This window comes from Rousettus aegyptiacus, unplaced genomic scaffold (assembly GCF_014176215.1).
Source record: "Rousettus aegyptiacus isolate mRouAeg1 unplaced genomic scaffold, mRouAeg1.p scaffold_m13_p_2, whole genome shotgun sequence".
Lineage (NCBI taxonomy): Eukaryota > Metazoa > Chordata > Mammalia > Chiroptera > Pteropodidae > Rousettus > Rousettus aegyptiacus.
Genome location: NW_023416295.1, coordinates 20719415 through 20745145, shown reverse-complemented (window position 1 = coordinate 20745145; position 25731 = coordinate 20719415). Strand labels below are relative to the sequence as shown.

Sequence of the window (25731 nt, the reverse complement as noted above, 5' to 3'; positions counted from 1 at the left end):
TAGAGAGTGTAAAGTGGTAAAATATTAAGAAACTCCCCGAGTTCTGAGACGACTAGGTGACCCTTCAAGGCCTCTGAAAAAAGGGTCAGAAGAAGGAGGAAAACGTCTTTTTGCGAAGCTCCGCCCCTATGCCCATCCCCCGAGAGAAAGGCAGGACTTCCTCTTCGCTGGGCAGCTACTTCCGGCGGAGTCCGGAAGAGTCTGCGGAGAAGAGGCGGGACCCAAACTACGCGACCAATCGGGGCGACGCCTTCGTCTTTCCCGGGGACTCGTGGGGTAACTTGCTTTTGGGAACGAGCACCATGGCGTCTGGCTGCAGGATTGGTCCGTCCATCCTCAACAGCGACCTGGCCAATTTAGGGGCCGAGTGCCTCCGAATGCTGGACTCTGGGGCCGATTATCTGCACCTGGATGTAATGGACGGGTAACTCTGCGGGGCTCGGGTCGTGGTTGCCGCGCGGGGAGGGATAGGCTCACCCTTACTGAATGCCTGTTGGGTGCACGGCGTCCTTGTGCCGCGGAGCGCCTCACTCTGAACGCCGTAATAGAACCGGAGCGGGGCGGAAGCCTTGGAAGCTCCCGGTGGAGTGGAGCTGAGGTGACATCCTGGGCCACGAATGCGTCCCAATCTTAGTCTCCTCCCCTCCCCCGCGCGTAACGTATAGTCTTTTAGCACTTAGGACGCGGAAGCGACCTTAAATCTTTAGAACACGTTTCTCATTTTCAGGTAGAGAAACTGAGGCCCAAGGGGATAGGCATGACTTGCCCAAGCTCATATAGGTAGGTAGTGGCAAAGCTGGGGAGACAGCCTTATGTGATAATGAAGAGTTTGGCACATGGAGTGAGATTGTCCGAGTTCTGCCGTCTGCTAAGATGACCTGGGACAAGCCACTTAACCTCATAGAGTTTTTTGTTTCATTAAGTGAAAAATGCGAGTAATAGACTCTACCACTTAGGCATCTTTGGAAGGTGAAATGGGGTAGTACACGTACAGTTCACAGTGCCTGGAATATAATATAATAACTTCTTTATAATTGTTAGTTGTCTCGTTCGAATTTTGATTTTCCTGTCTATTTTCTCTTCAGGCACCCTGCTCTTCAGGGAGGTCAGTTTTTTGTAAGTAATTTTTAAGCACTGTAGTTATAGCTCATAATCAGTACTGTTTGGAATCAGAATGATGTTGGTTTCTTAATTTTGTTATAAAATGATGAAACAAACTTAGGGAAAGCGGTAAGACTCTCAGAATTACTCAACCTTGTGACAGAGCTGCAACTTGAGTCTTCAGTTTGCCAAGAAACTTTCTGAGGCCCACTGATAACTGGCCATAAAATCTTAACAGCCATTACCTTGGGTTAGGATAGAAAAATAAATATATTTTAAGTAGATAAAATCTCTATGTGTCCTCGTGCAGATTTGCAAATCGTGTATATTCAAAATATTTCTTTCTTTTTAATGCCATGTTTCTTAAAAGAGTTTTGTCTTATGTTTTCTTTGTTCTATGTGGTTAAATCTGTCGTTTCTCTTGCATTCCACTCGGTTACCTTACTGGTATGCCCAATTGATAATGTAAAATCTTGACCTTAGAGTACTCAGAATTCTCGGCTAAGTGTGTAAGATTAGTAAATGTTACTTCTGCAAAAACTCAATTTTTAGTTTGATATCATATGTAATTATATTTAATGTAGTTTTTCGACACCTTCGTTTGAAAGCCCCGAACTTTCACAGGTAATATTACTGAATGGAGTATATATCTCAGAGATGGGTGACAACATTTTTGTATTTGAGGCTCAGAATGAGACAGAAAATTTTGTGTGAGACACCTATGGGTTTCAGGATAGAATTGGTTACATTTATATGTAGGAAATTTATTTGACATAGAAAGTAATTTGTTTTTAAATAAGTCTTGTACCATGTTTAAATAATTGAGTGAATGGAGAAAATAATTTGTTTCAGTTTACAAAAGTCAGAAATGTTAATGATAACTATACTCGCTGATATTTATGAGCACTTAACCGTTTATGCTTTCATGCTCTGGACCTTAAGAGGTTAGTACTGTTGTCAACATTTGACAGTAAGGAATTGGATGCAAAGAGATGAAATCACCTGTCAGTGATTTCAAAGCTAGGAAATGGTGGAGCCAGGATCGGAAACATGCAATAGCTGTGTTGTCTCAGAAATTAAATGTCTTCTGTGGGTACTGGGCTTACAGAAAGACTAAGTAATTCTTTGTCCCCAAAGAGCAATTATTAATTTATACATTTTTATTTATTACATCTCTCCCGCTACACTGTAAGTTCATTGAAAACAGGGTCTCCCTGGCTCAACTTTATCCTCTGCAGGTAAAGCACCATGACAAGCTTAGTTACAGTTGATTGAATGAATGGAAAGGCTTTATAACCCTGAGCTTAAGGTAAAAAGAATTTTTAAATTTTTTTATTTTTCAATTAGATTTCACATTCAGTATTTTATATTAGTTTCCAGTATACAGCATAGCAGTCATACATATGTATAATTTACAAAGTGATCCCCCTGATTAGCACCCATTTGGCACTATGGATGCACATTACAGTACTGTTGACTGTATTCACTATGCTTTACTTCACATTCCTATGACTATTTGTAACTACTAATTTGTACTTCTTAATCCCTTTACCTTTTTCATCCAGCCCTCCCCACCCCTCCCATCTGACAGTCACTCATTTGTTTCTATGATTTGATTTCCATTTTTTTCGTTTAGTTTATCTTTTAGATTCCATGTATAAGTGAAATCATATGGTACTTGTCTTTCTCTGTCTGACTTATTTCACTTAGCATAATACCCTTTAGGTCCATTCATGTCATTGCAAATGGTAAGATTTCCTTTTTTTTTAATGGCTAAGTAATATTCCATTGTATATGTGTACCACTTCTTTATCCAATTGTGTATTGATGGACATTTAGGTTGCTTCCGTATCTTGGCTATTGTAAGCACTGCAGTGACCATAGGGGTGCATATATCCTTTCAAATTAGTGTTTTAGTTTTCTTTGGATAAATACCCAGAAGTGGAATTTCTGAGTCATAAGGTAGTTCTAGTTTTCGTTTTTTGACGAACCTCCAAACTGGTTTCCATTGTGTCTGTATCAATTTGCAGTGCTACCAACACGTCCTCGCCAACACTTGATTTTTGATTTATTGATGATAGCCTTTCTGACAGATGTGAGGTGGTATTTCATTGTGGTTTTAATTTCATATCTGATGATTAGTGACCTTGAGCATCTTTTCACATATTTATTGGCCATCTGTATGTCCTCTTTGGAGAAATGTCTATTCAGGTCTTCTGCCCATTTTCTAAGTGGTTGTTTTTTTTTTGTTTGTTTTTTGTTTTTTTTGTTTTGGTGTTAAGTTGTATGAGTTATTTATTAATTTTGGATATTAACCGCTTATCGGATGTATCATTGACAAATATCTTTTTTCATTCAGTAAGTTATCTGTTCATTTTGTCGATGGTTTCCTTTGCTGTACAAAAACACTTTAGTTTGATTGCAGCCCCATCTGTTTTTCATTTGTTTTCCTTGCCCAAGAAGATATGTCAGGAAAAATATCACTAAGAGCAATGTAAGAAAGCTTATAGCCTATGTTTTCTTATAGGAGTTTTATCATTTGGGGTCTTAAATCTATATCTTTAACCCATTTTGAAAAGTATTTTTATTGATTCCTTTCCCCCTTTGCCAAGAAATATCTTGATTTGGAAAATACTGAATTCTACATACACCATTTTAAAATCCTTTCCCTTTTAAGCATCACAACTTTTTGAGCTAAGAGCTATTTTTATTCCCCTTTTGCAAAGGAGGAAATCAGCGTAGGGAGGTTCAGCCACTTCCTGAATGTCCCACCAGAAGAGGTAGAGCCAGGCTGAGCTGCAGTGTCTCCTAAGCCAGGGTTATGAAAGCAGGGGTGTGGACTGCTTTTCTCGAGGTGGCCAGCCACAGTTCATTTTTGCTCTGGGTACTGCGTCCAAGCTTTTTTCTTTCCTAGCCCCCTTTAAAAATCTTCAATATTAACTGAGTTTGGATGTCCTTGTTTTCTGGTCCCCACTCTCCCATTGAGGCTACTGTTTCCCTCCTTATTAAAATTGAATGTCTTCATCTTAGGAACAAGTTCTGGGAACACTGTACTAATATGATTAGATATTTGAAATAAAGGACAAGTGGAAAAGAAAATTGGAAAGCATATAAATGTGTCATGACAGGACAGTGACTGGAAGTGTGCTGGTCCTTAGTGTGGAAATAGAGCAAATGAGCAATTTCTAAATTAGTTACCAGGATTTAAAATTAGAAAGATTTCACGTTAGTGCTAGATTTTTGACTTGAAAGACATCCAAATATTTGCTAGTACTGGGCCCACTATTTCACAATTCCACAGCAGTCTGGAGCTGAATGGCAGCCACCATTAGCTAGGCTACATGTTCTTCATTTCTCTCCTGCCCCATCTGCGCTGTTTTGCTCTTCCATGATAACTTGCCAACCCTTGTAGGCTTGAGTTTGTGATTTCTGATTCACAAGAAGTGTTTTCTGATTACAGTGTGACATTTTATATCAAAGTTAGTACTTCTCTTACCCTCTTTGCCTTGTTGGGGATCTGATAAAGGTCTGATCTGTCTGAAATAGATTCCATGACAATTATAAACAAAGCTTAGGGTTGATGATGGAAGATGATGAAAGATAAAATAAGTGTATCCCTGTCTTATAAATAATTGTAGTTGAATTTCAGTAAGTTCTCTGGACAAAAAGGAGGGTTTTTATTGCATTTATATTTTACAGACTTTACTCCCAAAAGTTACCATCAAGGAAAAAAAAAAAAAGAGTGGTGTAATAACAAAGCTGACTTACTTGAAAAGTTTTTCTTTAGAGTAAAATAATTTTTAAAATGTCTCTTCATTAGAGTGAAATAATTTAGTGTTTTCCAAGCTGGGCACTTGTTAAAACTTAAGATTCTCAGGCCCTCTTCGGTTTCAGTAGGCTTAGAGTAGAGCCTGTAAATCCTTTTGTTGTAAGTTCCCATGGTTACTGTTGTCAGGCAAATTTGGGGTCACCCTGACTTCATGCCTGGGTTTGTAACCTTTTTAAAATTATGGCTTAGCTATAACCTTTGGTTTCTTCTGAGTATATTAGTGCATTTTTGTTCTCCCAGTGTGCTTGGTGAACCTAGTGCATTGAATTGATCTTCAGTAGCACAATTTGTTATAATTTGGGGGTCAGTAGCTCTATATAATCTGTTTGTTTACAAATGAAATTAAAAATGTATTATTTTGTCAAGTTATGAAGTTTATTTTTTGATTATGTTAATTTTCATAATAAGTGAAACCTAAATTTGAGACAAAAAAGTACAGGCATACCTTAAAGATTTTCTAGTTCTGTTCCAGACCACCATAATAAAGTGAGTATCAAAGTATAGCGAGTCATTTTTTTTTTTTCTGGTGGAGGGTCTTGCCTTCAGTATGTTAAAAAAAAAAAAAAATGCAACACCTGTTGAGTACAGTAAAGCAAAGCACAACAAAACAAGGTATGTTTATACTTCTAAGGCCACACACAAAAAATAACAGTAAATGAAATATAAATCTTTCAATTCCAGAGTTGTATGATATTCTCTAAGCCTCATTGCCTGCTTCTCTGACCCTTACTTTCAAGTTGTAAGTAAACATATCAAGCCTCTTACCTGTAACCCTAGCTGTCATTACTCTTAGGCAAAAGGTAGAATGATTTCCTAAATACTAAAACCCAATCTCCAAGGGCCAGTGTGCCCATGAGTAAAAGTGTCTGTAACCATCCACCTTACCAGTCCCTCTGAGATGTGTCCTGAATCCTGACCCCCCTCTCTCTTGTCTCTCGCCCTCACCTGGACTTTATTTTTCTGTTAATTTTTAGCTTGCTGATGGAGAGGTAGATTAGCATAGTAAAAAGCCTGGACTTTGGAGCCTGGTTGCCTGCATTTAACGCCTGCCTCCAGCACTGTCTGGTTATGTGACCCTGGGCTTTTTTCCTCATCTGTAGAATACAGTTAATGTACTACCTAGCTCATAGAGTTGTTGTGAAGTTTTAATGAGTTAACATGGAAAGTGTTTTAGAATGATGCTTTAACCCATATAAATTTTAATTTTTTATTAACACACATTCTGCCTGTCCTCTAAGCTTAAAATCTTAAAAATGGTTTATTCTCTCCTTCAACACCCCCCCTCCACATCTCATCAATTAACAAGTCCTATCACTTATACCTGTCCTTTCCATTCTTACTATTCCTTGCCATTTGCCAACACTTCTTACCTCCTGTTTTCAATTTACTGCACAGTCCATCTTCCTACCTTATTATTTGCATCTTATTTTTTATTTGCTTCTTGGTTTAAAATCTCACTTTATAATCACAGCAGGATAAAATCCAAACACTTAGCCTGGCATTTGATACCCTTACTGTGACACACAGTCTGCTTTCTCCCTTTTTCACGCTAGCCAAGCTAACCAACACCATCTTCCTCCTTCTTTGACTATAACTTGCTTATTTCTGCCTTTGCTTAATTTCTTTTCCCACCTGTACAAATCCTTTTCTGTAAATCTCGTGATCTTCCCCCCTCTTTTAGAGTGCTATACTGCTTGCCTGTGAAACCATTTTACTTCATATTTGTCTACTTGTTGTTTATCTTTTCTTGCAGTCCTCATAATAGGTTAATACCTATTTAACAAGTAAAGCCCAGATTTTAGTGACTTAACATTATGAAGTTTATTTCTTATCCATGAAACAAATAGTTCCGTGTGAATATCACTCCATGCAGAAATTCAGGGTTATAGATTCTTTCCATTCTTGTGTGAGAACAGAAAAGGAATACCACTTAATCTACTGGGCTCTGCAGTGACTCACCTCACTTTAAACTCACCGTCCATTGGCGAGAACTAGTCTCATGTATATAGTGGGTGTTGGGAAATGGGGTCCTTCGCTGCACTGGCTTCCTGCCAACAACTATGCTATAACAGTAGTTCATGAATTCTGGTGAGTCATTAGGCATCTCTTCCAGATGAGATTGTAAACTTTTCTGAGCTAAGCAAGAACTCTCGCATAGTTTTTTAAATAAAATACAGTCCTCTCTGAAGCACCCAGCATGGGACTTGATAGAACACAAGGACGAACTGGAGTAGGATAACAGTTAAGTACTTTGAGTCTGATACCTCAAAGACTTAATTTGAATCCTGCCCCCACAAATAACTAGCTGGTTGACTTAGGGAAGTTATTTGTCCTTTCTCTTTATGTAATAACACATCTGCTTCAAAAGGCTGTTGTGAAGATGAAAGGAATTGTAAAGCACAATACCTAGCATATTGTAAACCCTCAGTAAATGGTGGTTTTTAATACACACAGTAAGCTTCTTTATTGACAGTCTTTAAGAAAGTTTAAACTGTCATTTAGTGTTCTGTGGTAGAGGTGGATCAGAAGTAGCCACAGGCAGCCTGTGACAAACTAGGATTTGAAAGACCCGTATTAACTAGAGTCCAGAACTTCTTTACTGGTATGTGACTTGGGCAAGTCATACAACTTCTGGGGTTTTGATTTTGTCATCTTTCCATTTCTGCTTGTCAATAATTGTGAATTATGGAGTTCAATCATGTGCCATTATGATTTGTTCAAATATTAAGGAGATAACTGCTTTATAAAGCCAAAATTATCCAGATATTTTTAGTATCGTTTAATACTGATGTTAAATATTAAATTGAAAAATAGTGCAATCACAAACGATCCCATCTACCCCATCAGAATACATATTGAGAAAAATACTGAAACTAATTGAAAACATTTTCAGAGTAAGATTTTGTTTGTCTTGTAGGCATTTTGTTCCCAACATCACCTTTGGTCACCCTGTGGTAGAAAGCCTTCGAAAGCAGCTAGGCCAGGACCCTTTCTTTGGTAAGTGGGTGTTATGCCATCTGAAGCTAGATGTATTCCTCAAGTAAAGGGAAAATAGATGGTTGATTTCTCAACTTCCGTTTTTATCTAGAACGCTTTTACCCTCTCTATCTGTGCTGGGGCTTTATTGGCTGCTTATAATAAGCTGAACTCTTTCCTGACTTGGGGCCTTGGCACTTTTGCTAATCTCTTTGTCTAGAAAACTATTCACATGGCTAGCTCTGCCTCATCTTTTGGCCTCAGATCATTTGTCATTTCCTCAGAGAGTCCTCTCTAAGTCTCCTATCTTATATTAACCTTTATGCAGTTATATCACCTTCGGATTTTTCTTCTTAGAACTTCTTCAATCTGAGGTTATTTTGTCAGACTATAAATTCTGTGAGAGCATTAATTTCATCCACTTACTATGGTTTTCCTAGAGCTAAACATAGACACAAGATTGGGGCTCAGCGTAATTATTAAAGGAATGTATGAATTGATTGATTTATGGTGTAGAAGCCCATTTCATGCAAATTGGTGCTTTCTGCAGGTGGGGCCTATATATGCTCCCACTTCATTGTTGTAGGATAATGTGGATTAAGATATTTAAGATGACACAATAACCTAGAAGTTACTTCTCATGGGACATGACTTAGTTCACATGTTGTTCTTTTAAACTAAATTAGATCCTGTCTGATCTCGACACTAAGCAGGGTCGAGGCCTGGTTAGTACTTGGATGAGAGACTACCCAGGAAGACCAGGTGCTGCGGGCATAAAAAATAAAAAATAAGGGAATGTAAACTGACAAGGTCCTTGCAATCTGTGAGGTCAACCAAGGGTTGTGTCGCCTTAAATTAAAAAATTAAAAAATAAATTAGCAGTGCCTCACTTGCCCACTCTTTGTACATAAGTTTAAGTAAAATTAACCATCTTGCAAGTTCTCAGTAGCCATGTGTGGTTAGTGACTACTTTATAGTAGCACCACTATGGAACATTGCCACTATTGTAGAAAGTTCTGTTGGACATAGCCTGTCTATAGTATCCATCCACTTTGAGTGCACCAAAGAAAATGTGCATTATCGCCTAATTTATGTGTCGTGAGGGTAATAGTGTTCCACCAGCATGTTCACCATTTTGAAATTTCCAAATGATGGAATATAATTCTCTGATTATTTAAACTTATTTTTTTTTTTTACTACATTTTGGAAAATGAATGATCAAATATAAATTTGTTCTTAAGACTCAGAGGTGGATGAAATAAATAGCATTGTTTGCCCCAACTGTAGAGTAGTCATAGAGTCCTCTATTTCTGGCTTGGTGTGGATTAAAAAAATTTTTTTTCTTTTCTCTCCATTTTATTTGGGTTCCTACTGTCAACACCTCACTGCTATTTGTGTCTCCTGCTATCAGTGCCTCTCCTCTTATCAACTCTGCTCCTATTACCACACAATCTGCTTTCTCTACCTATTTTTAGTTTATTTGCTGGTAAACTTGCTTATCAGTCTTTCTAGAAGTGTATCTAAAATAAAGATGAATGGACCCCAGGTGCTTTAATGTTTGGGATTTGTGTCTTTTTACATTAAGAAGCATTTTGTTTGTTTAATTCTTGGCTCCGGTTGTTGCATAATCGATACATGAATATATTTTAGGAACCAAATCACAAGTTGTATGCCTTACTGCTAATGAGTTATAATCTGCTGGTGCCTCAGCCCGAGTAAAGGCAATGGTATTGAACTATTTAAGTAGTCATTACATTCTTCATTGTGGTGTGTTCATAGTAAGTATCCTTGATGACACAGTGCAAATTACTGATTTTAGTAAATCTTGGTCCTTGAATGCATGCCTTTTCAATACTTTTTGTGACAGAGTGGGAAGTACATATAAAGCATCTCTGCTGCATGCTGGAGGCTAATGGTTTTCTCAAGAGAAACCACTGGTACCATTGTTTGAGTTATGAACTAAACTAGCTGCTTTTTTATGAACACTATTTTCACTTGAAAGTACAACTAATGGATGAACTATGGTTATCAGACTTGGGTATTTTTCTGACATTTTCTTTAACAGTAAGTTAGCCTTCACTTCAAGGAAAATACTGATTAGTTTTTGTTGCCACTGATAGAGCTCGCAAGTGAAAATTAGAATTTTGGAAAATGTATATCTTCTTCTGTGAGCTTGACAGATTCCTAGCACTTAGAGCTTTTCCGATAAGATCTGTAGTGCTATAATATGTGATTTTTTGATAGTATATAATGAAATGCATCACTATTTAGAAGATCTGCATAATTCAGTGAACCAATACTTGAAAGATCCATTCAACGTATAAGACCAATGGGTTTTAGTGTAAAAAAGTACAAAAAGTCCACTGGTAGAATTTACAGATTCCACATTGAAGCTAACCTTTATAAAAGTACCACTTGTCAGGTTTTTGTGTAGAAATAGAGGAATGTCCATACTTATCTGAAAAGAATGTTTTCCCCCCTTTTTCATGTAATTTTCTTCCTTCATTTAAAACAACATATTGCAATAGATCTAATCCAGAGTACCTGTGAAAATACAGATGTCTTCTGTTAAGCCAGACATTAGAGACTCACAAAAATATAGAATAATGCCACTCATCATTAACTTATAATAGGTTTATTATTGCTTATTCTCTTTTAAAATGGACCAATGAGTAGACTTTAATTTTTTCTTAAATTGAATTTAATACAGTAAATACTAATAAACATATAACCCACATTAACAACATTTTTGGAAGTTTTCAGTAATTTTGAAGAATGTAAGTAAAGGAAGCATGATAATAGAACAGTTGAGAACTGCTCACTTAGTATGCTCACTACAGGCAAATTCACTGAACCATTCACTCCCTGAACACTAGAGAGTCTCCAGTGAAAGTTGCTAGTGGTTACTGCATGCTAGAGATTGAATGACAGCAGTCTGGTAGCTTAAGGAATGACTAAACTAGATATTTTAAAGCAGATTGAATTTTCCTTGTTTATAATATAAAGAAATGAGAAACACAGAAGAGTATATCTTTTAACACATATTCTATTTGTGTAAACTTTGTTAGTTTAGAAATATAAACTTTAATCTTGACTTCATTAGTCAAGTGGTATACTCTTTTCCTGACATTTTTTCAAAGCCTTACTATATTATTCAAGTTCTAATACTAGAATTTTTTTTCTTTAATGTAGTTCAGCCATTTCAGAAATATGCTTCCTCTAGCAAAATAAAAAACTCAAAGTTCTTTCACTATCGTCCACCGACACAGGAATATTTACTGTTTCCTTCTTCACAATGGTTATTTCTTGATTTAGCCTCTTTTAAGCTGCCCTCTCCTTCTCCTTAAAGGTTATTGTGTTTTAAGTCATGATCTTTAAGAAGGCCATGCCCATTTTACCTAACATATTTATATGATTCAAGCTTTAGAATTAGGATGGGATGCGTGTCAGACTTATTCTGGTAACACGTCCTTCCCCTAAATCCGTTCCTCCTCCTGCAGTTTTCTGCCTCTCAGGTGAAGGTAGGTGTGTTCCGGTGACTCAGGCCCCAATCCTTGTACCATCCTGACTCCTCTCACACCCTCCACATCTGATCCACAGCAACTCCTTTCGGTTCTACTTTCAGAACATACCCAGAATCGCACCACTTCCTCCCATCCTCTGCTGCTGCCATCATCCTTCCTTACCTAGATTTATTGCTATGGCCTGCTAAGTCAGATCTTGTCACTTCCACACGCAAAATCCTTCAGTGTTTTCTCTGTCTCATTTGGAATGAAACCTGATGGCCTGCTGCACTTTGTACTCTCTCGCTTCATCCTCTGCCTCACTGATCTTATTAACTACCATCCTAGTGTTTGTTATATGTACTTATCTTTTTATGGTTCATCTCCCAGACTAAATGTAATCCCCCAGAGATTTCTGCCTATCTTTGCTCTGTTTCTAGGGACTAGATTAATTAGTTAATGGTGTAGCAAATGCTCAATAAAATATTTGTGAAGAGAATCAGTTTATTTATCTTTTTTATTTTATATAATGAGGATGCAAGTCTCCATAGATAATGACTTTTTCAAATCGTTTAGCATGGCATTTCCTGGACTTGGACCTAGGTTTCCTGATTTCTAGTCATTACTTTTCATATACAACAAAATATGCTTACCGTGGAAAAATACATATATATACTTTTTGTAAATGAGTTAAGTTGAAACCTTATCCTCAGGATAAAGGGCTAGCTATACAGAAGAGTAACTATTTAATAATTATTTTGATGTCAGAAGAGTATATATGCAATATCAAAAACAATAGACTTAAATAATATGAGCCAGATATTTTCCTTTCAGTAGTACTTAAGAGATCTGTCTTTTCTTTCTAGACATGCATATGATGGTGTCGAGGCCGGAACAGTGGGTAAAGCCAATGGCTGTAGCAGGAGCCAATCAATATACATTTCATCTCGAAGCTACTGAGAACCCAGGGGCTTTGATTAAAGACATTCGGGAGAATGGGATGAAGGTGAGGTCAGCAGTTACAGTAATGTTTTATACTATGGGAAGATTTGGTGGAAGACAGGAAATGATAGGCAGATAAGACCTGACTTAGGCAGCTATTCTGCAGCTAGAAAGCCACAGGTTAGGTATAACTTACTATTTGTGTAAGTATAATAATGTGTAATAATTTTTTTGAGTATTACTTAAGAATAGACATGTCTATTGAACCTGATACACCACAATAATATAATGTGGAAGTAATTATTAATGTGATGTAGCAAATTTGTCTCTGTCACAGGTTGGCCTTGCCATCAAACCAGGAACTACAGTTGAGTATTTGGCACCGTGGGCTAATCAGATAGATATGGCCTTGGTTATGACAGTGGAACCTGGGTTTGGAGGGCAGAAATTCATGGAAGATATGATGCCAAAGGTAAAAGAAGTATTTTATTCTAGAGTGAGGCTTTTATTGGTATGTTCATTCTATAAGCATATATTAAACCACTTGTATATTTAAACGCATCCTGTTCTGAAAGTGGGGAGGTGGAAATGTGTACATATCATTGTAATACAGTATGATAAATGCTGTAAGAGATTTTGATTTGGAAATTAGAGAAGCTACTACATCTTAATCTTGAAATTTTCTTTCAAAACCACTATCTCTCTAGCCTTTAGAGCTTTGGGAGTTTTCATTGAATATTGAGGGCTTTGTCTTTGTCTTGTTTCCATGAAATATATTTTATGTAAAGCCATGGCAAATTCCCATTTGCCAAACTGAAGATGTAATTTGTTTCAGTATATGAAAAAGGGAGTTTTCCCAAGTCATATTTTTCCATATAAAGTTATTATGTGATGAGACATTTGGAGTTCTATTTTAGAGGCAAATATTGGCTATTTGATTTTTTGTTTGATTGTTGTCCCCTTCCCCTCAAGATATTCACTTTAGGAGTTATTTATTTCCTCGTGTATGTCTAGGTTCATTGGTTGAGGACCCAGTTCCCGTCTTTGGATATAGAGGTCGATGGTGGAGTGGGTCCTGACACAATCCATAAATGTGCAGAGGTGAGACTGCTCCTCAACTATGACCTAGCCCAATTTCCCATTAAATGTAGTGTCCAGGACATTGTCATGTGGGCCAAAGAGATTACCCCTACCTTTCCTAAATTGCCTTTCTTTCTTGGAGAAGTATTTTTTGTTTGAATGTAGAACTAGGAGAATAAAGACCAGTGAGTGAATATTCTAAAAATCACATAATCATTAAATATTAAGTTCAATTATCTGAGTGATACTGAAGAAAGTTCTTTTTGAAAAAGAATATGCAGAATGCCAGCCATTAGAAGATTATTAAGTTCCATGGCTTTGGAATGAGTCATTTTTTCCAAATAGGGAAAGAAAACTTACCTTCTTATAAAGGAGAAAAGAATGTTATTTTGTAGAACTTAGAGGTGTATTAGTTACCTATTTGTCCCTTGTAAGAACTGACAAGGGCCATTTCTGATGAAATTCTTAATCTCATCTCTGGTACCTCTAACACACTATGTAGAGGTGAGATGAGTTTTTCCAAGTAGTTAGCCGAGGTAAATGACACTCCTAAGCTTCACTGAGAGGGCGCCAGACCTTCCTATAGCACTGCAGGTGATTAAAGCATCTGCGGCCTGCTTTTGCTAAGCAACATGGTATAGTCTGCACTTCTAGTGTTTTGTATAAATGCCTCACTTTTCTGCTTTATACTTAATCAGAAGCTTGAATGATAAATATTTATGGAAGAGGAGCTGGCCAAATGATTTGTGAGCATACATATCCTTTGACCCATTGTGGAATTCTTTTTGCTGATCTGTGCCCTTGTGCTGTTCCTGTTTACGTTAAGAGATGTGTTACGTTGTAACTCTGTAAAACTTTTTTTTTTAAATTTTTTATGCAGAATATTGTTAGAAATGTAGTGCATTATATCGTTGAGTGGCAGTGTTTTGTGGAGACATTTTCCTCAGCTTTAGTGGTTCTGCCAATAGTCCCTCTTCTGGTAATGAATCATGTAACGGATTGGGCTTCCTTCCTTGAGTCAAATCGTAGGAAGCTCAGAGCTAAATTTGGACTTGTGTTATTTGCTTTTCTTTAATTTCTTTTGTTTTCACATTTAGAAATACCTTGAAAATCTTTAAGCCACCTCAAAACCATTCTGGAATGCAATGAAGCATAAGTAAAAAGACATCCCATTCTTTCTGGCATGAAAATGAGAAATTGTTTAATATTTAATGCTGCCATATTTTATGGATAGTTTCAATTTTAGCAATAATTGCCCTTTTGACTACCAGTCTACATAATTCAAAATTAAATGATAGGTTTGTTTTAGTAGCTCAGGAATCGTTGGTATATATTAGAAAAACCTTAAGAGTTGAGGATGAAAGGTTTTAAACCTTACCTTAATATTAGCAAAGATGCAGTATAACTTATTTAGGGTGATCACAAAAAAGTCAGTGATTTCTTAGATACATTTAAAAGTGATTTCACATCCTCATTCGTTAAGCATTGTAACTTCTTTCTTCATTAAACCAGATTGCTTAAATCTGTTCTTCTCAAAGAGGCTTTTATACAGTTAAAGTGCTGATTGACAGATGCAAGAGTAGAACTCTATGCCACGGATGGTTTTAGGCTTTTCTGCATCTTCCTTCGAGGCATAACCTAAGTTGTTTACTTCTTCCAGGCAGGAGCTAACATGATTGTGTCTGGCAGTGCCATTATGAGGAGTGAAGACCCCAGATCTGTGATCAACCTGTTAAGAAATGTTTGCTCTGAAGCTGCTCAGAAACGCTCTCTTGATCGATGAAAACACAAGGAGTTAAATGTTTCTGGTTATGAAGTCTTTTTACTGGAAAACAAGAATATTGACTACCAAATCCTATCACAATTGAGGAAGTGCTGCTTTTCTGAGCAATTATTCATTCCAGTGACTAACATCTATTTTGCAGAATGTTCTGAGAGGTTGGAAATTGGTGTGTATTGTTACTTTTTTAGTGATGGAATTTAAAGATTAGTGTGGTAAAATACCATTTTTACTGGGAAACTTGATTTTTATAAAGAGTAATATGGCTGTATTAAGGCGTGTCTGAATGCCTAAGGAAGGCATGCATATTAGCTATGAAAAAAAAAAGTTTTTTTCTCTATTTCTAAAAAGACTGTTGTTCTTGGCTGTTTCCTAAAAGCAGGAAAGTCCTTATGTTTTTCCTGTTTAATGTCATTTTTGATTTATGTATATGCGTGCTATGAATAGAATGGAACTTATGAAAAATCTAAGTTTGAATGTGGCTGGGATGGTATACCATATTTTTCTTGTTCCTAAACAGGTATTTGTTATTTTGCACCTTATATTTGATATAAAAACTATAATGGACGAAGTCCAGCGATTTTCAAGTGGTTGGTTCTAATATACAAGCATAGATTTTTATCAGGGTATTTTCTTTGTTAGCTTTGCTGCATGGGTAGGTTATTCAGTGCTTTCCCCCACCACCCCACCTTGTTCTTAGTCACACCCACCATTCTTAAGGACGAGAAATAATGTGCTAGCTGTGAGCAGAATGGAGAGAAAAGCTTCTCTTTGGAAGTAAAATCGAGTTGAATCTTGCCTCTTCCCCTTTGTAAGTATCTGATCTTGGCAAATCAAATCAACTAACCTTTTTGAGCTTCTATTAACTGATTTATACATTGAATGTAATTGTAACAACTGTGCAGGGTTTGCAGGATTGTATTGCGCATTAAAAGAGATACTAATTAGAAGAGATACTATTACTATTATGTATGTAAAGCTTCTAGGATAGTAGAATTTTGAGGATGCTCAGTGCAAAGCTATCATAAAGTTTATGTTTTGTAGGTTATAAAGTACTTTGATATAATCTCATTAAATCAAGTCACTCCTCTGGTAGGACAGGTGTTTTTGTCCCTATTTTAAAAATGAAGATACTACAAGCAGGCTGATAGCATGGAAAGGATCCCATAGGGCATAGGATTTCTGGTCTGTACTCTTTACAGATGGAGGCCTTGGGAGTGTATTAGGTAAATGAAGCTTCTTTTATTTAACATTGTCTTATTTCCAGTCTAACTTTATTCTGTAGCAGAACCAAGAGACTGAGGATATTCTGGAACTATGGATTTTGACTCTGAGGATATTTGTTTTATTAATCCAAGCAGGATCAGGTATGCTAAAAGGTGACAAGGTACAGAGTTAATCCATAAACTAAATATTTAAATTGTGTCCCAGATTATACTTTGACAACAAATGTGTGTCAGCCATTTTATTATTGTAAATACTCTTATTATGTAATAGATATGGCAAGAAGTAACATGACCAGTGTCATTAAACTCCTTTAGGCTATTATAAGTTTTAAGAAATATGATTTGAAAAATAAGAACATTAACACAAACATTGAATAGAGCTGCTTGGTTTTTTTCTACATTACAAGGTAAAAATTTGTTTCTTAATTGTTTTTATTTCAGCTTGTTTAGGAAAGTTTTCTACTATGAATAGGTGGTGTTTAATCAAATCAGACAACACAAGGCATATAGAAATAACTTTAATTAAAAAACTTACATAGAAGATTATAATATCAGACATGACAGAAAGATTTGAGTTTATTTGCCTGGACAACTTGGGTTTGTCTGGCTTTTGTTTTCTTTTTAAAAAAATAAATGTACAGTAAAACTACAAGCAAAAATTTGTCAGTATTGAATTTGAATTTTTTTCCTTCTCTAAAGGGACTAGCATAATTTGCAATCCCTAACAAAAATTTAATGTCATCCTGAGGCTAGGCCAGATGCCAGGATTGTCAGTTAACATGGGTACTACAACTTGAATAACCTTTTTTACATGAGAAAAAGCAATTCATATAAATTGTCCTCAACTTTTCCATAGAAAAAAAAAAATAATGTAATAGCTTCAAAAGGAATTTTCCTTAATGTACACTCCAGTATCCAATATTGAGGAATTATCCTTTGAAAAGTTTTAATTCTCATTCTAGGATACAAGTAAGAAAATGCTTATTTGAATAGAATAAGCTACGGTAAGGAATGACCAAATTAACAAGAAATACAACAATATTTTTTATACTGACAGGACTTTTCCTGTTGTACATTTTAAGTCGGTGTCTTTTCTCTCCATTGGGATACATAAAATAGATAAAAACTAAGTTGAATTTAAAAATTGAGTTTTAAAAAACACCAACATTTAATTCTACTTTGCTTCTTATTCTATTAGGAGTGCATAGAAAATAACCTGTGTTTAGTCCAACAGATATCAGTGATTCAAATAAAGGAATATTGTGTTATCTGGTATAGAAATTTCCACACATAACTTCTATTGGTTAAACATGTTTTTAAAAAAATTCCCTCTCCATAGTCAAGCCTTTAGGTGTCCATTATCTTTGGAAACCTGTGCTTCTGTATTTATAGTGCAGCTTACATTTCATGGGGGTAATTCATACATGCATTTTTAAGTGGAGAGGTGACTACAGTGTTTTTAAAACTATGCGTGTGTGTATATATATGTATGTATATATGTGTGGGTGTAAAATCTTAAAAATTATTTACCCAGTAATATGATTTGACATCAAATTGCAGCAGTTAATTTTTTGGTGCTTGTAATTTGCATCATAAGCAAATGACTAGCACTTGTCTGTAAGTGAAAAGCTAGTTAGTTACGTTAACCCCTGTGGTTCAAGAAGGAAAAAGAGATATACCTTGCCTGTTGCTTAAATTGCATAAAAGATTAATACGTGCAGTACATGCTCTTAACTCTGGAATTGTGACTGGAGGGATTGGGAGTTGGAGAAGAGGGCTTATTTTTTCTCCTGTTTTCCATTCAGTACACAGTTTTCTTAACCTGTTTCCTGTCACCTGTTTTTTTTATCATGAGTAAGTCCTAGAGCAAAGGTTTTGTAGTCTTCCATTCCATCTGCCTGCCTTTTTGTATGGCAGCTGTTATCTGGTACATTGGTACAGAAGGTTTCACCATTGAAAGCTGGGCTTGATCCTTCAGTCTGATTGTTTTTTTCATCTTGGCACAATAAGGCTTCTGTGCGTTCATCCTTCAAAGGAAAAGTCCGTCGTTCCCACCACAAAGACTGAAAGGGAAAACATGTTCAGCTCAGCTTCAACTAATTTGTTTAAATCAATATGTCGAGTAATCTGTAAATGTCGGTTTTGTTTTAACTATTGTTTTGTTCTTTAAGATGTACAAATTTTCATTTGGACTTACATATGTACCAACTCAAAATTTTTTAGAGACCTTTGGGAATTGTTTACTCTGCCTCTTCCATGAAGAGGAAACACTACAGAGCACTGGTCTTCGTTTTCAGCCTAGGCTCACTTTGGGAAAGCTCCTTTAAAGGTGTTTTGATCTTCTACTTCTATACTTCAGTATCTCCATTTGCATACCATTTTAACAGCTACCTATTGACTTTTCTTTCTCTGAGTTTTCTATAACTTGGCTATTTCTGTAGTCTCCACTCTCTCCATTCTAGATATTCTTTTCCAGTGCTTACTTACGAAGAAAAAAGAATTTTATAGATGTCTTATTAGAAAACACTCCTCTTGAAGTTAGAACTATGGGGTGGCAAGTAAAAATCTCTTACAAGAAGAAGGGAAATAGCAGCTAACATTCACTATGTGCCAGGAGCTATTTTCATTAATCAGACTTGTTTTGTAATAAAACATAGAATCTCCATTTCCTAACAGATAAACGAGTAGGTGGAATTAGATACTGACTGACATGTTGCAGAAAAAGATAAAGTGTTTGTAGTTAGTAATGGAGCTAGAATGTCTCGATTGCAGATCCTGATTCATACCCAGTATTATATACTGGATTTCATACTGAATTTGTTAGGTAATGACAGATCCTTAATTTGCAACAAGGAATTTCTACAAACAAGGTTTTAAAAGAGTAAGAGGGAATTAAAAGCTTAACTAGTCAAGATTACACTTACCTTGATTTCTTGATTTTCTTTTAATGAAGGTGAGCCTTGTGCACTCAGATCTTGGCTCTGAAGACTTACAGCAGCACAGTGCTGACCACCGCTAAAGTCATTAGGGTATTCTTTCACAAGCAAGTCCTGTCCTTCAGCATTTTTACTGTAAGCTCTAGCAAGAAAATCAAGAAAATATTTCTTGAGTCTTAACATTTTTATGAAACCAAGGTGTCACTAAATCAGTTTAACTTGGTAGCTTTTCTTAAGAGTCTTGTCCAAAAGATTTTTAAAAATTCATCTGCTGATCTTCCTGTTGTTATTATCTTCATATCTCAAGGACTTTTAAATTGTATTTTATTACGTCTTTTGCCAAACTATGATGTTTTTGGTTTTGTTTTTCGGCTTGCCTTTTTTTTTTTTTCTCTTGGAAAACCAAGAAAAGGCAGTTACTTGGCCCTAATATAAAGTTTCCAGAGTAGTCTATGGTTATTGTAATGTCATCTGTGAAGGAATTGACTCACATTTTCTTCTTTTCTTCTGGAAAGTTAAATCTCTGGAATGTGGAGAAAGATGAGAAATCTCATATATGTTGGGATAACTTTCAGAATAAGGATTTACAACAAATCTGGATATCTTGAAACCCAAACAGAGAAATGTGTTTTAACAGTGCTAACTAAATGAGAGATGTCCCTACACTGAAGTGACTACCAGATTTCACACGGTTTTACTTTTGGCTATATTAAAAAATAATCAGATGTAAATATTAAATGCCAGGGATTTTCTCAAATATATAATTACTAATGATGTTTTAGGATTTATTCCCCTTTCCCTCAAAGTCATGTTTAAAATATTTAGAATATTTGCTTTTTAGACTGGATAGTTTCCTTGAATTTTAAGAAAAACTTTTGAAATAGTTATGTTAAAATGAGTACCCAGATTCTAATAGTGTTAGGTCCACTATTACAGCACACTGACCTCCTTTATCTAGGGAGAGTTATCACATTATTTGCTCAGGAAAGATATTCCTGAGGCTGACAATGAGCATGAGAAATGAGTGTATGTAGTAAAACACAGAAGCTCAATTTCATCACTGTGTATTTAGCCCAAATATATTTTGAGTGTAAGCTCAGAATGTGCAGTGTTTCACTTCTAGTGCGCCAATATAGTATGTTCCTATTTAGAGATCTCCCTTCAAACAGAATTTTTGTTGATTGCACATGGATCCCATGGTTGTGGGTTGTAAATGCATAACACCTGCCTGCTGTTTCTTCTGTGCCACTTGCTTTGCTCCCATAGTGACCATCTGGCTTGTTCTCTTGCTTCATATTTTTTGTGTCGTAAGGAAAAGACTTCATCAGAAAGATCTTCTATCTGGAATTAGAAATAAAAAGTTGTGCTTTTATCATAAACATTTTGAAATAGGTGTCAATTCCTCATCAAGAAAATAGGAAGAAAACTAAAATAAATGCAATCTAAATCAAGAGAACAAATGTTGAGATGAGCTTCCGATTCCTAAAAAAAGGAGTTAAACTTTTTTTTAAAACTTTTACTCTTGGGTCATGTTTGAACACTTTCCTAGATTATAAATAGGCTCATAGTACTTTAATTTTACATAAAATATTCTTAAAGCTTTATTCAAAAGTTTGTATTGATTGCCCATTCTGGAGTACAGTGTTCTAGAAACATTAATACTAAAGAAAAGTTAAACTGAGATAAATGAGAATTAATTTAATGAATGACTTATCTGGAGTTTTAAGACGGTTGTAGTGTGGTTTTTTGTTTGTTTTGCCTTTTCCTTTTGGTTGTAGTGTTTTAAGAATTTGGGTTTTCAGGATTAGGATCATTCTGAACTAGGGAAGAGTGCATTAAAAAGTAAATTTTGATAGTTCAAAACACAATCAGTGAGTATAGAAAGATTGTTACAGAAATAAAATGTCTTACATAATATTGCTTCTATAGGCCGTCACTTGGAATTTGGTTATATAGTATGTTCTTGTATTGATATATTTTACATAATCCCTTTCTTGCAATTTCAAAAAATCTTTAAAAATTCATTTTCAGTCATTGGGTGACATAGCCTGATCTGAAATAATGTGAGGCTTTTCTACTTTCTATAAGTATTTCCATGCAGAAACATTAATGCTTGATTATGAGAACTGTCCTATACTCCCTATGTGTATTACATGATATATGTACCACATTGTTTTTCTAAAGTCCAACATTTTTCAAATTCAAAATCAATTTGTGCCAAGATTTTCAAAATGGTAGGCTTGAATATTAAGACAGTCTCCTCATAAAGGAAAATATGACTTATGAATCTCTATATATGAATATTGTGAATTTATGTGAATCTCTATCACATAAATTCATAGAGAATCACATAAATTCACAATATTTTAGCAACCAATATAATAAGCAAATGGTATAATTTATATTTGACTTTTTTTTTTATACATTGTCTTTGCAGTCAGATTTGCACTAAAACCTTTTTCTAATCAAATTAATACCCTTAATGAAGAACCTCCATAAGTAAAAAGAAAAAAAGATCATTGTACATTAAAGGGCTTATGTTTCCTTTTAGTTCCTCAAATATTAAATTAAGTGGACTTTAGAATATATAAAATCCCATAAGTGAAAGGCAACTTACCTCCTCTTCACCTATATTATATTCATCCAAAGGCTGAAGAACAACCATCCTCCAGCTGTTGAAGATACAAACCAATTTCAAACAGCTCTAAGTCAGTAGTTGCTAATAAACTGGCTCAACAAAACAAAACAAAAAGAAAAACATGCTGATTTGTAGCATTTGCCAGTTTCATTGTGTGACGACTCCCATGCTTGCCTCTCGAGTTCAACAACTGGATCACAGAATTCCTCTACATTTTAAAGAATTAGTTCAACCATCCAGCTCTAGCTTACCACCATAAATTGAAAATGATTATTGCTATAGAACATCATAACCACAAATAACAGATATTATTTCTTATGTAGGTAGATATATCAACAGATTCTCTGTAGGAATTCTCACACCTCCTAGAGTATTAAGAGTTCTCTTAATACCTCAAAGAAATTGCTAATAAAAATTAGAAATTAGCTGTAATAGAGAACAGTGGAAATTACTGTAGTTGTCACTCAACTCATGTCTTTCTAACTTCCTGGTACCAGATTCAGGTTCTTAGAAACTGCTTTCATCATTGCTAAATAATTTAACTTCACTGCCAGTAGGAAACAGGTCTATAAGGCTTTCAAGGACCTCCATCATGTCTGGTTCTAATTTCTTTTCTAGCTTTAACTTCTTTTGTTGTCCTACACAAAACCTCAGTCTCTGGCTGAGCCTCGCACACGTGTCCATGTGCCTTTGTTACGGTCTCCTTGTGTGAACACACTACCTTTCTTTCTTGATGTTTTCCCAGACCTTCCCACTCATCTATTTATAATGTGTTTATTGGAGACTTGACAATACATAAAAATCTTATTTTTATTGTCACAGGTTTTATCTTACAGTGTGAATACCCCGTGTAAAGGTAGTTGCTTTCTTTGAACTTTTTGCAACCTTTTATAAACCTCCATTTTAAAAAGCAAGGATTATGTGTTAATATATTTATATTCCTAAAGTACCTTTTAATGCCATATACCTAACAGTTAACTAAATACCACTCAATGAAAAAAAGACCAAGTATGCTAATAAAGTAAATAAATTTTAGGAATTCCTAATTAATAAAAAGTAAGAAGTAAAGTTGTGATATTGTACGGTACTTTTTTCAGCATGAGTACTGCAAAGGTTTCTTTCACCATTTTTCCTTCATGGTTATACAAGTGGAAGGAAGGGGGAGAGGAGCACCTTTTATTAAAATTTTAACTTCATGCTTAAAATTTGTTTATTCAAGAAAAAGAAGAAACAATTTAAATGTAAGTATACATACCTTGGAGTAAGTATTTCCTTATACTGGAGTTTCTCTAACTTAGCTGGGGCCACTAATGACATGGGAATCACAATATTATCTATGTCATAAGAACTCTCACTTCGCAGTCTCCGTCGTGCAGTGTTCTGCAGCAAAATTGGATTACAGTAGTAACTAGTTATCTGTGATTATATTCTCATGAGTTATATAAAGATAGTATGGCTTGTACCTGTTTTGTAAGTCATATAAATATGTTGTTAAAAGTCTTGACTATAAAATGTTGAGAAAAACAAGAAAGCATACCTATCTTCTGTAAACCAGTACAATCTTTTTTTTTTTCTTTTGGCAAGTTATACAGTATACATTTGTGCATGCACACTTACAAACCTATTTATAACCATAATAATGGGAATGCCTTAAAATGTAAAACTTACCAGGAAAGATTACCGTAAGGCACCCTAAATGTCAATGAAATGATGATCACTTAACTCACTTTTTATTAGGAAAGGCTCTGAAATACTTGGTGAGCCATTTAGTAAAGATCATTGTTACAATCTTCATTTATGTCTTCCTGGTCCGTGAGCCTCACCCTTATTTCCTAAATCCTCTCAACCTTTTGACTCCTACTCTGACCAAATAACAACAACAAATAAGAACAACACAGGTGCTGGATTCTTACTAGCAAGATTATATGTAGCTTCACATTAAGAAGTAGAGATACTTATGATAAAGTTTAAATTATGAACAGAAATGCCATAACCAAGGATTAATGAAGAGTTAGCTCCCTACTAAAAGTTTTATGGAATTTATTGCTTCCTAATAAGATCTAAATGTGCTAATATGTACTAGTAAATAAGGATAATAGAATAATGATTTTTTTTTCCAAATCAGTTTTAATAATCTATTAAGCAGTTTTATAGAGTTCAGTATACAAAAAAAACCTACCTGTGATGATGAATTCTGGGTTCTTGATATAACATTGACATTAGTAACAGCAGTAAAATTCCTATGAGGTCCTGGTTCTGTGTGCTGAAAAGCAAATTCTTCAAATCTAGGTCTTTCTCCTGCCATGGAAAGAACCATTGAGAATGTCAAGAATTAACATAACTTGCAGGTATTAGAACTATTTTTCTACTTAGGTAATATGTGAGTCCTTATCTGTTTACTGGTTTTCTCTTATTTTTTAAAAGCAAAGATCAAAAACTATCTTACAGTCCTGTCACAATTATTTACACTTTCTGGAGTCTTGACAGTTTTTACCTAATTCATCTTTTATTTCTTTAATCTTATCCCTTTACTTTGTTCCTGTTTTCTGTATATTCTTGATGTATTTTTATAATTATGTCCATATTTTTGTGCCTATTATTCAGAGGTTGAACCAAGACTTATCTTTTTTAAAATTTACATACACACACATATATACAGTCATAGTTGACATACAATACTATGTTTCAGGTGTACAACAGTGATTAGACATTTCTATAACTTATGAAGTGATCACCTTGATGAAATCCAGTACCTATCTGATACCATACATAGTTATTACAATAGTGCTAATATTTCCCTTGCTATATTCTATATTCCCAGGACTATTTTGTAACTACTAATTTGTACCCTTTCATCCCTTCCTCCCTTCATTTATCCTCCCAGCATTCTAACACAGCAACCCTCAAAATGCTGTCTGCATTTATGAACTTGCTTGTTCATTTATCCTGTTCTCTAGATTCCACATGTAAGTGAAATCACATGAAGTCACATTTGCAAGACTTACCTCTTCATTATATTCTCTATTCTCATTTTTTCATATCTTTGACTTCTACTTTAGGGAGATTTTCTTAACTTGATCTTCTGACCATTGTGTTGATTTTTGAAATTTTTTCTACTATTAAAGCACTAATTTCTAAGTTCCTTTTCTCTTAATTTTTTTATAGCATGTTATGAATGAAATTTCTCTCCTATTATATTTACTTCTATTCTTGGTATTTTCTGTGTTTCTTCCAAGTTCCTTTGGATCCCTATTTTTTAGTATATATTTATTTATTACCCTTGTGTATTTTGTTATGGTTTGTAGAAAATAATTTCCTGTGTAATGTAAAATCTGATACCAGTCCATATTTACATTTTCCCACTTGTTACAAGATACCCTTTATGGCTAGTAGTTTCTTCGAGCCAGAATCTACATATTGAAATTGGTTCTTAACTTCTAGGTTTCTTATAATCTAGAAGAGTTTGTCTTTCCATATTTTCTAGTTAAAAAGACAGGTATCCTACACTTCGTGGAGTTGTCTAGTTAGTTTTGATAATAAAGCATTTTACATGTACCCCTGTGTTTTCATGAACCTTGAACTTAAATCTATCAATTCAAGTGAAATGTTTTATATCTTAGGTAATTTGTATTTCATAATGCCTCTTAGAGACACAAGTTTTCCTATGTTTCAGTATTCGTGTATGAAAGTGTCTCAAAAGCTGGTTGTCTTAAGATTGAG

At 35.2% G+C, this 25731-nt stretch overlaps 2 protein-coding genes across 17 annotated transcripts in view; one reads left to right on the top strand and one right to left on the bottom strand.

Annotated features, from left to right (window-relative positions):
• The first annotated feature begins 253 nt into the window (after nucleotides 1-253).
• RPE (ribulose-5-phosphate-3-epimerase) lies at nucleotides 254-16812 on the top strand. Of its 6 annotated transcripts, none has more exons than XM_036236406.1 (7): nucleotides 258-413; nucleotides 728-780; nucleotides 7848-7927; nucleotides 12276-12415; nucleotides 12689-12823; nucleotides 13366-13452; nucleotides 15092-16812. In XM_036236406.1, exons 1-7 carry the CDS (start codon nucleotides 303-305, stop codon nucleotides 15212-15214), a joined length of 729 nt encoding a protein of 242 aa, XP_036092299.1. In that variant the 5' UTR covers nucleotides 258-302; the 3' UTR covers nucleotides 15215-16812. The 6 variants fall into 6 exon arrangements, with proteins under 6 accessions (XP_016014085.2, XP_036092299.1, XP_016014088.1 ...); XM_036236409.1 differs by lacking the exon at nucleotides 728-780 and adding an exon at nucleotides 1086-1116 and having other exon boundaries at nucleotides 282-413; nucleotides 15092-15214; XM_036236408.1 differs by lacking the exon at nucleotides 728-780 and adding an exon at nucleotides 1086-1116 and having other exon boundaries at nucleotides 406-424; nucleotides 15092-15214.
• A 127-nt stretch (nucleotides 16813-16939) lies between these two features.
• The window catches only part of KANSL1L (KAT8 regulatory NSL complex subunit 1 like), a 100883-nt gene continuing 92091 nt past the window's right edge, over nucleotides 16940-25731 (bottom strand). For 6 of the 11 annotated variants that reach the window (XM_016158585.2, XM_036236403.1, XM_016158587.2 and 3 more), the window contains 6 exons: nucleotides 24191-24309; nucleotides 23267-23391; nucleotides 21991-22045; nucleotides 20602-20714; nucleotides 19362-19515; nucleotides 16940-18500 (listed from right to left, as the gene is read on the bottom strand). In XM_016158585.2, the coding sequence (XP_016014071.2) occupies nucleotides 18270-18500; nucleotides 19362-19515; nucleotides 20602-20714; nucleotides 21991-22045; nucleotides 23267-23391; nucleotides 24191-24309 (797 nt within the window). In that variant the 3' untranslated portion in view covers nucleotides 16940-18269. Of the gene's footprint in view, nucleotides 18501-19361; nucleotides 19516-20601; nucleotides 21194-21990; nucleotides 22101-23266; nucleotides 23392-24190; nucleotides 24310-25731 lie in introns of those variants that run through there. The other 5 variants (XM_036236402.1, XM_036236404.1, XM_016158593.2 and 2 more) reach the window with 4 other exon arrangements.

Bases quoted from the DNA above. Each gene is read 5' to 3' on its own strand.
- RPE (XM_036236406.1), top strand. From the start codon at position 303: ATGGCGTCTGGCTGCAGGATTGGTCCGTCCATCCTCAACAGCGACCTG. The intron at 7,928-12,275 runs GTAAGTGGGTGT...TTTTCTTTCTAG, and splicing joins AGGCCAGGACCCTTTCTTTG to ACATGCATATGATGGTGTCG. The intron at 13,453-15,091 runs GTGAGACTGCTC...TACTTCTTCCAG, and splicing joins CAATCCATAAATGTGCAGAG to GCAGGAGCTAACATGATTGT.